The sequence below is a fragment of the Geotrypetes seraphini genome, chromosome 1, assembly GCF_902459505.1.
Source record: "Geotrypetes seraphini chromosome 1, aGeoSer1.1, whole genome shotgun sequence".
Classification (NCBI taxonomy): Eukaryota; Metazoa; Chordata; class Amphibia; order Gymnophiona; family Dermophiidae; genus Geotrypetes; species Geotrypetes seraphini.
Genome location: NC_047084.1, coordinates 152,037,192 through 152,048,976, shown reverse-complemented (window position 1 = coordinate 152,048,976; position 11,785 = coordinate 152,037,192). Strand labels below are relative to the sequence as shown.

Sequence of the window (11,785 nt, the reverse complement as noted above, 5' to 3'; positions counted from 1 at the left end):
CACGTACAATCTATATGTCAAAAGCATGGAGCGATGATCTCATGTACCAAAGAGGGGGCCCAAGACAGCCACAATCAACCTGCCATAACAGAAATACTTGTTGACTTAGGGGAATAAAAATAGTCAAATCTTCTGTTAATAAAAAGTGATTCAGCGGCCTTCCCTGTTCAGACTCACATGACACATTTCCACTAACTCTTTATTCATTACATTTCAAATAAGCCCCATTATCCCTTTTCCCTATATTCAGAATTGCATGGAAGTCTTGAAATAGGTGAAGAAGTGATTGATGAACTAAAGTCAAGAAACTAAATATACTCTGGTGCCTTATTTAAGTCCCTACTCCATATTAATCAATGAGGGAAATGGATAAATACTAAAAAAAAATAGATACCTTTTATTTATTGTGCAAATAGTAAGCAGAAAATAGGGAACACATGTATAGAAAGCAGGTTTAGAAAAAGGGATTTTATGGCTATTACACATTTTGGCAGGGATCAGTGACAGAAAGCCTGCGATGTGGTTCACATCGTGGAAATGGATTTTCAGGACACCAGACGTAAAATCAATAATTGCCCTGGTAGAACGGTGGGTACCATTGTAGCAGTCTTCTGAGTCTGCAGCTGAGTGTAGAAATGAAGATAACAGCCAGGACAAAAGGGGGCCATCAGTGTTGCCTAAAAGTACATAAAACAATGATATAACATCACTCACAGTACTATTGCCACCTTCCCTCATATAACAAAACACAAGAACTCATTCTCTTCTATTCCCACCCAGATCTCTATCTTGAATATCATGGTAGGGCCTGGAAAGCTTGATCACCAGTGGTGTGGTAGGGGCGGACCACCCGGGTGCCATCTTAGGGGGGGAGCTGGCACCTCTCCTCCTCTCTGCCCCTTTGGTCCTTCCCTGCCCTTGCCCCACTGTGTGCGCCTTCCCTCCCCCCATGCTTCTAACTCTTTCCTGCTGCTCACGCTAGCCTTGGCTCTCCCTCTGGTTACGGGACCAGGAAGTGACATCAGAGGGAGTGCCGAGGCGGTGCAGGCAGCAGGTTGGAGATGCTGCTTGCACCAGTGAAATTAAACAGGTATGAGGGAAAGGAAGGGGCAAGTGCCTGCACGGCAGGGAAGCGGGGAAGGAACGGGGGAGGAGTGCCGCCACCCGGGCACCTCCCACCCTTGCTACACTACTGTTGGCCACTATTACAACCATTACGCAGGCTTTTTGCATGCTGTGAGTTGTAGATGTTTTTATTAGCTTGTGTGATTTTGTGTGATAGTTCTGGACAGTTCTTTATGTACTTGAATGAATTCTGCTTACCACTCAAACAGTTTAATATGCCACTGTGTGTTCCTTGATACATATAGAAGTCATTTTATTAAGCAGTGGTAAAACTGGGCCTAACACAGGACTTTCCCACATGCTAAGCCAGGTTGAATAGGGTATTTTTAAGGGCTTTTTCTGTTGTTAATTGCAGATCTGGCACCAATGTTCCCATTTACCCATGACACTTCCAAAGAACTAACATGGGAGCACTTATTCCCTCTTATTTAAGAGGTGCTACGTGCTCCCACGTTAACTCTGTCTTATTCAGTTAATGGACAGCTAATTAAAATGTACTAGCTGGATAAAAGAGACCACCCAATCTCTGCCCACTTCCCAAATATATTTCTCAAAAATCAGAAACATGCAAGTTAGTGTGTGCAAACAGGTAAAATAATGCAAAATGTTTTAACTAGGGCTGCATTTTTAATGCAATTAAGGCGAGGGCTAACTTTATGGGGTGGGGGGATACCGGTGATTTTCAGAGGGTTCCGGCAGGAGGGACTGGGCATCTCTCCTGCCTGTAGTCTTTGCAGTGATGGGAGGGTGGGGGATGGGTTGCCGTGGCCACAACCGCTAAACTTATCGCGGCCCTTGCCGCGATAAGCTCAGCAGCTGCATCTGGTTGATATAGGCCAGACACTGTAGACGTGTACCTCGGGCCTAGGGAGGCACCTAGGCCACCTAGGCCCGTCTAAGGCTACTTCTGGGCGAAGCCACTCCTAGCCTTAGGCGGGCTTACACTCCTCCCTAGGCTCCTGGAGGTGCCTACAATATAGGCGGCCTGCCTTGGCATGTTTTTTTTAAAACATGCGTCCTGATTGGCTGGTTAGGCAGCAGTTGGCCGCCTACAATCGGGACGCTGTTTATAGAATTTGGGTCTTTGTGTTCATACTGCTATGAGCACTGGTGATAGTTTAATAGTTTTGAGATTTAAAGGGAGAGACTGCTGGCATTTTTCTGATTGGAGGCTGAGACAAGAGTTTTTGAGTAGTTGTAACAATGTACACTTGAGGCATAGTGCTGAAACACAGCCGTGTTGGGACTATCAATAAAGGATTCTATTTTGGACTTGCAGTTTTATGTCTGTTATGGCCAGCTCTTTGTGTCTGTCATGGCCCAATTTGCTCTTTTTGATTTGTTATTTTAAAAGCAAAGTGCCATGATCCTCAAGAGGAAAGCTAGCTCTGATCATATACTAGTAGCTTTTGTACTAATGTTTTACTAATGTTTATTAGCAGGAGAAGGTTGTATACAAATTTTGGAGAAAATTATCTGATCAAGTTAAAGGAAAGACTGTGTTTATGCTAGATATTCTTTTACACTTGATATTCTGTTTCTTTTTTTTCTAAAAGTATGAGAAAGTTTAAAATGTGTACAGGTAACGATCACATAAAGCTAGAAGGAGCTGAGACACAGTGCCATGATTCTGGATCAGGTTTACATCAGCCTCAAACAGGAGCAAATATACTGTAGATATGAATCTGAGGCATGTTTGAGGCAACGGAAAGTCATGTATATCTCTGAGTTAATAGATGTTTTTATGAATACTTGTAGATGGAAAGGAAAGCTGTGATGGAATTTTTACCTGCATGCTACAAATGTATCTTACCAGCCTAAGACATTGCAGGGCCTCATTTGCATAAATCAGTAGGAGCTGAAAAGTGGGGCCTTGTGTGCGAAACACAGTTACTCAATAGTAGGGCCGGTCCTGGGTTGTCATTCAGAATTTTTTACATTGTTCTCCCTTCAGAGGACAAAAAGAATTTGGATGAAACGATCCCAGAATATGGGAAACCATTCTACAGACATAGCATTTTCCTCGTATGAGCTAATGGGAGAAACTCTTCAGAGCATTTTGTCCGGAAAATTTAAGACGTCTGCAACTACTCATTCACTTTTTCCCCTTTACAGTATGAAAAGCGTTTTTGTCTTACAGCTACAGAGGATTAGATTAGGTCAGTGTTTCTCAAGTGTCTACTGCCCTGGTACATATGTACCGTATACATACACACACACACACGCATCTTGCAATAAAGCAGGGTTTTTTTGGTTTTTTTTTTTATTCTAAGGTCCACTGACCTATTCACAATGCATTCTCGTGCTCAGGTTTAATCTAGAAAGAGAAAGATACATACAAAAATATATAGTTCCCAAACAGAGAGAGGCATTAGCAGGCTTTACAGTTCACATTTTGTTAAAAAAAAAGGATTAACATTTGCACAAAGTGAATCTGACAAATGGTTCATACATCTATTGTCATTGTTACGTGAATATTAAAAATTGCAGACTTAAAGGATCTTTCTAGACACTTCTAAATTCAGTGATAGTAACACGGGTTCTTTTTTCTTTTCATTTATGCATTTTAGTTGTAAACAACAATGTAAAAACAATAATGAAATATGCATAATTTTGTAAAAATAGTTCATGTCTATTAAATTGTACGATAGGGCTTAATACATTTGATCAGTTTATGGATCACAGAATAACACTGATCTCACCAGAACTTCGGGCATGCTTTTACATAAAATATATTAAATAAAAAAAAAAAATTTATAGACTTAAACAACCTTTAAGTAAAAACCATGAAATCCACAGTTTAACAATAAATCCAATTCTATGTATTTACAACTTCATTCACATACTGTATACCAATTCAGTTTTTCACATAATACAGAAATATATTTTTTAGAATGTATAAGCATTATACATAAAACATATATTACATATATATAGTGTGTATACATGGATCTATCAGTATATATGCATTTATACACATAAATCCCAAGCAAAACCTTTTTTTCACAGCACACCGGCACAGTGTTTGGATAACATGTATATTTAAAGAAACACGTATAAGGCAAAAAAATCCTGTTCATATATTGCTTCCTTCGTTTCCCTTTATCCTCTTCCGTTTGTGCACAGTAAGGTACATAGTCTTGTTTACTCACAATTAACATCAAGATTGCTTTCTTCATTCAACTGAAAAAACAAGGAGCTCCTTTTATTAAGGTGCACTAACTGACTTAGCACGCTGCTAAATGCTAAGATGCTCATAGGAATATAATGGATGTCTTAGCATTTAGAATGCATTAAATTGGTTAGCGCATCTTAATAAAAGGACCCCCCCCCCCCATGTGATTTTAAGAAGAGGAATGGATAGTCTGACAGAAAATGTATACATAATGCAAAAACTAAAAAAAAAAAAATATCTATAGAAAAGCCATTTACTTCCACCTGCTAAGAAGAAACTTGCATGTAAGCGCATCACCTGATTTATGGACATTTGTGACTGAATGGGCCATCAATGACTTAAGAAAATAGTTGCACCCACTCCTAGTAGATGTCACGTATGCAAAAGGAAACCCAATGAGTGTCATTAAGTAGGTTTGAATCTGTATGCTTATTCATGAAAATAGGGGCTGTACATTCTCATAGGGTAGGGAGCAATGCCACTATTCATTTAATTAAAAATCTCATATTCCACTTATACCTAAGTGGATTACAAAAAAAAAATCAAACAAACATAATCATAAGATACAAAAACAGTATAAAACATAACAAAACAAAAGAATATACAGATAACATTTCCATGAATCACTTCATTCCTTCAGTCACTGCTTCTTACCACTTAACAAGCTTCTATAAAAAGAGATGTTTTAAATAAATTTTTAAACTCTGAAAGTTGCTAATCATTCTCAATTGTCCAACTAGATTATTCCAAAGCTTCACCACTGCCACCAATATAGCCACAGCTCTGGTACTAGCATACCTCACATGCTGTAACTTATCAAGTTAGTTTCAGGGAGAGAGGATGATTTTCTAACATAACAGGAAGACACCAATTTTTTGCCTGTTTTATAAAGACATGTGAGTACCTATGAAACTGCTTTAGGCATTTGGGGGAAATTCTATAAATAGCGCTCAACATTCGGTTCTGGATAAAATTAGCCATAAGCATGATTCTATATTTCTACAGGACTAATTCAATGGTGTTAGCCACCAGAGCTTATTGTGGGTCCTGACTGAATATAGGCTGGGACCCACATTGAAAAAAATGTCAGGGGAAGCAGACACCTGTCCTAATTTTCACCTCCACTTCCACCAGTACTCAAAACATCCCCCTTTACAGTGCACCCACCTATGAAGGAAATAGAAGGCTGCCTGCACCCCCACCCCCATAATCCCCCCTCCCAGGGCCTACCTGGAGATGTCCCTGAGGGTCTAAGGGGAAATTGTGCAGGTATGAAGTGTACACTACCATCAACCTGCAACAGTCATTTTGGAATGCAGGCCGAAGCCTAGTAGGAGAAACCTGATTTCTCCCTGGACCACAAGGAACTTCTCCAGGTGGGCCTGGGGTGTGGGGACTCGGATAGCCTTCTATTTCTTTCAGGGAGTGGAAGGATGAATTGCAAGGGTGGAAGTCTGCCAGATCCTAGGTGAGTTTAATCAGGCACTCACCAATAATCAGACAGATGCATGGTTAAACCTGGTGCATAAAGTAAGGGCTGCTTTTTTTCTGTTCTAATTTTCAGTGATTACCTAGCTGTTTCTGCTAACTGGCTAGGTCCATATTTCACCCTGTGTCTGTCCCTCTCCATCCCTAACCTTGCTGGTTACATGTTGGCTGTTCAGCAGCAATATCCATGACATCCCGTTTGTCTGTCTTGTTTGTTTAGATTGCAAGCTTTCAAGAAGGGACTGTCTTTGTGACTCTGTACAGCGCTGCGTACGTCTGGTAGTGCTATAGAAATAATTAATAGTAGTAGTAGTAGTGTGAAGAGTTTCAGTCTTTGGGAAGTAGAGCTGAGATTGTGTTGTTATGCCTCATTCCACCAATAAGAGCCAATCTCATCAGTGATGTCACAATGGCTTGGTTGTCATGTACACCCCTCTGACCTCCAACCCAGTCAGCAGATTCCCCTTAACCAGTGGTCTCAAACTCATGGCCCGGGGACCACATGCGGCCCGCCAGGTACTATTTTGAGGCCCTTGGTATGTTACCATTGTTCTGGAATGTTGCCCATCTCATTGCTGTAACTCATGCAAGCGCTTTCCTGCGTCTGTATGTGATTATGAGGTGGAGTGCAGAGGTCAAGCGCATACAGACGCAGGAAAGTGCTTGCGTGAGGTTACAGCAGTAAGGTGGGCAACATTCCAGAACGTAAGGTAACAACTGGAGGCAGTGCAGCTTGTGCGTGTTTACGTAATCTCGTGAACTCTTGCAAAGTTTGGCGGTGATTGCTTGATGTAAGATGGCGGTTGTGTCTGGTGCTGGAGGAGGTGAGTGCTGAAGGCGGTTGAGGATGCGACCACTGGACACTTAAGGCACAAGTTTTCCAGGCACAAGTCGGATATTTATTCTCCCCTCTACAAAAAAAGCCGAGAGGACTACACCAAAATCTTGTCTCTTGCAGTTGATACTTTAGAATCTAAATCACAATTTTGCAAGAGGTAAAACTCTTTATAGATTATAAATCTTTCCTTAATTGCTTCTGATCATTTCAGCTATACTCAGCTGAAAGCAGTGCAACATGCAGAAAGTGAAAAACTATCTAAACTTCACTTTCTGCATGCTGCACTGCTTTCAGCTGTGTATAGTTGAAATGATCAGAAGCAATTAAGGAAAGATTTATAAACTATACCGAGTTTTACCTCATGCAAAGTTGTCATTTCTTTAATAAGACATTAAGTATTTTTTTCTGCGGCCCTCCAAGTACCTACAAATCCAAAATGTGGCCCCGCAAAGGGTTTGAATTGGAGACTGCTACCCTTAGCTGTATCCATGACATCCTGTTTGTCTTTTCTGTTTAGATTGTAAGCTCTTTCAAGAAGGGACTGTCTTCTTTGTGACTCTGTACAGCGCTGCGTACATCTGGTAGTGCTATAAAAGTAATTAGTAGTATATTGAGAACGTACTCTTTATAGAATTGAGATAGCATCAATTCCTGTGCCTAATTTTGGGCGCCGGATTTACACGTGCTGAAACCTGGTGTAATTGTTGGAGCCCAAATTAGGTGTTGAGACAGTTTTCTGTAACACGTGTAACTTTTTGGAATGCACTTGACACAGTTATGTACTGAGTTAGACAGAGTGCAGCCATATGGACACACAAATTTTAATGGGTGCCCATTAACAGAAATAATTGGTTGTTAGTTCGTTAGCCAATTAATTTGCTCACATATCTTGAAAGTGAACCCAAGTTTTGGCCTGTAAATTTAGGCACCATATAGAGAATCCAGGGTTAATGCATGAACATAGGCTTTCGTAGAAATCAGTACGTCGTGGGAGCAAGCGCTCCAATGCCCATTCAATCCCTATGCACGTCAAAGCATTTAATGCATCGGCCCACGCTATTGGGCTTAGTAAAAGATGGGGCTAAAACATTTTTCATTTCTATACGCACTAAAGCATGTGTTATTGAATTTTAAGAAATTCGCTATCTGGAGGCGTGGCGTGGGCAGAGAGTGGGCAAGGAAGCTTCCGCTGGCTAGCGTGTTATTATTAGCATGCGCAAACTGGCTAATGCAGGGTTAATGAAAGAGCACCAGGAGGCGGTAAGTGCTCCAGCATTAATATTTAGCAGGTAATGCATGCTAATGGGAACATTAGCGACCAACCTGTTAAAAAAAGTTGGAAAGTCCTTAAAAAGGTGCTGCGTAAAGTCTGTAATTATTGTGCAGTAAAATCTTGCATTAAAATGCATCAATTGCAAACTTTAGCAGACCCCAGTAAAAGAGAAATATGGAAACAGAGAAATATGATGACAGATAAAGGCCAAATGGCCCATCCACAGCATCCACTATCTCCTCCTCTCTCTAAGAGATCCCATGTGCCCGTCCCATGCTTTCTTGAATTCAGACACAGTCTCTGTCTCCACTACCTCTTCCGGGAGACTGTTCCACACATCTACCACCCTTTCTGTAAAAAAGTATTTTCTTAGATTAGTCCTGAGCCTTATCACCTCTTAACTTCATCCTATGCCCTCTCATTCCAAAGCTTCTTTTCAAATGAAAGAGACTCGCCTCATGCGAATTTATGCCATGTAGGTATTTAAATGTCTCTGTCTCACAAGAAAAAACAAAGAGTTAATAGAAAGAAATCCCAAAATTTAACTACAAAATATTACTCACCAGAGATGGGTTACACTCCCCCGATAACCATTTCACAAACCAGTGGAGAAAAAGCCTCAAAAATTTCAATGCAGCAGTAAACAACTTCAATACTGTTTATAGTCCAAGCTGCTTATGTACTACTATCACTGGCAAAAAAACTCCACCACCACTGAAATGTAATTATCAAAAGGGTAATATACCCATCACTGTGCACAGGAAAAGCAAAAAAAGTTTTACTTAGCTTGGGACCAATGGTCTGTAATGCCGTGCTGTACTGGTAGAAAATGTCTGGCCAGACTGTTGATGAAAACACCATGGCACCATTCAGATGTACAATCCAGAATCCATGCCCAATCCTCCAATAAGTGCCTTGTTTCACCTCTCAAAGGGTTCCTCAGGGAATGTATCAGCTGGAAAACTCCACTCCTCTTCCGTGCACACCGGCCCAAGAAAGCCCCTTGCTAAAAAGGAACTGCAGGATCCAATTTCCAGTAGCACTTCCGGGTTACAGTGTCATAGCAACAGCCAAAAAACGGCGGCCATTCGTCCATACAACTGCCATTCATTCTTCAAACTGTCACTCATCCAAAGAATGCCACCTACTCCACCCGCTGATTAAGGCCATTAGGCCAAATAGTATCCTAAAAGAAAATCCAGCGCTGTTCATGCTGGTACAAAAGTCTCTTCACATTGCCCCTCCGTGGGGTAACAAGAATGTGTTCTAACACAAAACACACAAAATCATCAAAATTATGCCATTCTTTGGCACAATGGCGGGTCAGGATGTCAACTTCTTTTTTGTGACCGATATTGGACCGGTGTTCAAATAACCGAGTCTTGAAACATCGGCAGTGTGACCAATATAGGTTAACCCGCAAGGGCACATCATCCCATACACCACTCCTCTTGTTTCACATGTTGTAAAAGAGCGCAATTTCACCACTCTTCTGCCAGGAACTTGTGCAGCCGTGCCCTCTTGCATTCTTTGGATGAGTGACAGTTTGAAGAATGAATGGCAGGTATATGGACGAATGGCAGCCGTTTTTTGGCTGTTGCTATGACACTGTAACCCGGAAGTGCTACTGGAAATTGGATCCTGCAGTTCCTTTTTAGCAAGGAGCTTTCTTGGGCCGGTGTGCACAGAAAAGGAGTGGAGTTTTCCAGCTGATACATTCCCTGAGGAACCCTTTGAGAGGTGAAACAAGGCACTTGTTGGAGGATTGGGCATGGATTCTGGATTGTACATCTGAATGGTGCCGTGGTGTTTTCATCAACAGTCTGGCCAGACATTTTCTACCAGTACAGCACGGCATTTCAGACCATTGGTCCCAAGCTAAGTAAAACTTTTTTTGCTTTTCCTGTGCACAGTGATGGGTATATTACCCTTTTGATAATTACATTTCAGTGGTGGTGGAGTTTTTTTGCCAGTGATAGTAGTACATAAGCAGCTTGGACTATAAACAATATTGAAGTTGTTTACTGCTGCATTGAAATTTTTGAGGCTTTTTCTCCACTGGTTTGTGAAATGGTTATCGGGGGAGTGTAACCCATCTCTGGTGAGTAATATTTTGTAGTTAAATTTTGGGATTTAAATGTCTCTATCATGTCTCCCCTCTCTCACCTTTCCTCCAAAGTATATATGTTGAGATCTTTAAGTCTGTCCCCATATGCCTTACGATGAAGACCACATACCATTTTAGTAGCCTTCCTCTAGCGACTCCATCCTGTTTACATTTTTTGAAGGTGTGGTCTTCAGACTGGTACACAACATTCTAAATGAGGTCTCAGCAAAGTCTTATACAGGGGCATCAATACCTCCTTTTTCCTACTGGCCATATCTCTTCCCTATGTAAACTCGCATCCTCCTAGCTTTTGCCATCACCTTTTCAACCTATTTGTCCACCTTAAGATCATACTATCACTCCCAAATCCAGCTTCTCTTTTGTGCACAAAAGTTCTTCACCCCCTAAACTGGTACTATTCCCCAGGTTTTTGCTGCCCAAATGCATGACCTATAGCAACAGCCACTAAGTGTCTTTATAAAATGCTAACAAATTGTGGCCATATTGAGGGTGTTGACATATATGTCTGCTTGGGAGAAGGTCTAAATTAGAGCGCACACATTTATTTTAGAGAACATAAGCCTGTAAATCACTGTTCTGCCCAAGCTCCTACACTAAGCATACCTAGAGAGTAATTCTATAACAGGGCAACCAGATTTAGACGCTAGGAAATCACCTTTTTGAGCTTATCTTATAAAGAAAAGTAGATGCTACTTTGTCTTTATGAAATACTAATACAAATGACCAATAGCACATTTGTATTGTTTTGTATTTATTTGCTATACCGCCGTTCACATAAGTATTATACAGTGTACATGATTATGTATTGTGTAATAATCTGAGGTGCAGTCACATTGTAGTCACCGTAGAACACAATTTTTTGAGACCACATGGGTCCTTTCTTTGGGAATCCTCCAGTAAGGAGGCATATTCAATTTGAAAAGCTTGCAATATGCAGAGCATCCAGTTTTCTACAGGACCAGTGTGAGGATTATTATTCCGCAAAAGTTACACATATATGGAAATAATATTTAAACAAGCTGCATGGTTGCAACTAGGCAGATGCTTTTTACTACACACTCGTACGTTAGTTTACAAAGAGAAATTACCTGCTTATAGGCACCTGCATACATTGTGCCCGCTGGGAACAGATGCAGATGGATGTAATAAGGGCAAGTCTATAATCCAGACACCATAGGCAGTCAGGGGCTTAGCTCTTTGAGGAGGCTCAAATGAGGTGGGATTAGAATAAGGGTTTGGGCAGAGACCTTTTGTGCAGCTCACAGCACCCCACCAGGTTCCATAACACCCCTCACCTCAAAAACTACAAGGAGGGTGCTGGCGCAGCAGTGATTCTCCAGCACTGCCAGTGGCCTCCTCTGTACTGTTCTTCTGCCTTGGTCCACCTCCCTCTGAAGCAACTTCCTGTTTCCGCTTGGGCTGATCACAGCAAAGGAACCGTGCAGTGGAGACCGCGGGCAGCACTAGAGAATCACTGCACCTCTTTGTAGTTTTTGTAGTTAGGGGGCTTTGGAACCAGGTGAGAACATTTGGTGGAACTGGATGGACGGGCGGTGAGGGGGGATGAAGAAGGAAGAGATGCTGAATAGGAGTGGCAGAAAGGAGAGGAATGGGGAGAGGAAGGAGATGGTGGAACATGGATGGAGGGGAGGGGAAGGCAAGAGGGGAGGGGGAGGGATGGAGATGGCAAATGGACGGAAGGAAGTCGGAGAAGAGAGGGAAGAGATGGTGCACATGGAAGGAGAGAAGACAGGGAAG

General features: G+C 41.6%; 1 protein-coding gene across 3 annotated transcripts in view; it reads right to left on the bottom strand.

The window, feature by feature from the left end:
* Positions 1–547: 547 nt before the first annotated feature.
* HHIP (hedgehog interacting protein) overlaps positions 548–11,785 on the bottom strand; it is a 385,274-nt gene continuing 374,036 nt past the window's right edge. The window contains exons 14-15 of one of the 3 annotated variants that reach the window (XM_033940011.1): positions 3,409–3,442; positions 548–677 (exon numbers count right to left, since the gene is read on the bottom strand). In XM_033940011.1, the coding sequence (XP_033795902.1) occupies positions 3,438–3,442 (5 nt within the window). In that variant the 3' untranslated portion in view covers positions 548–677; positions 3,409–3,437. Of the gene's footprint in view, positions 678–2,938; positions 3,074–3,408; positions 3,443–11,785 lie in introns of all 3 variants that reach the window. The other 2 variants (XR_004539039.1, XR_004539033.1) reach the window with 2 other exon arrangements.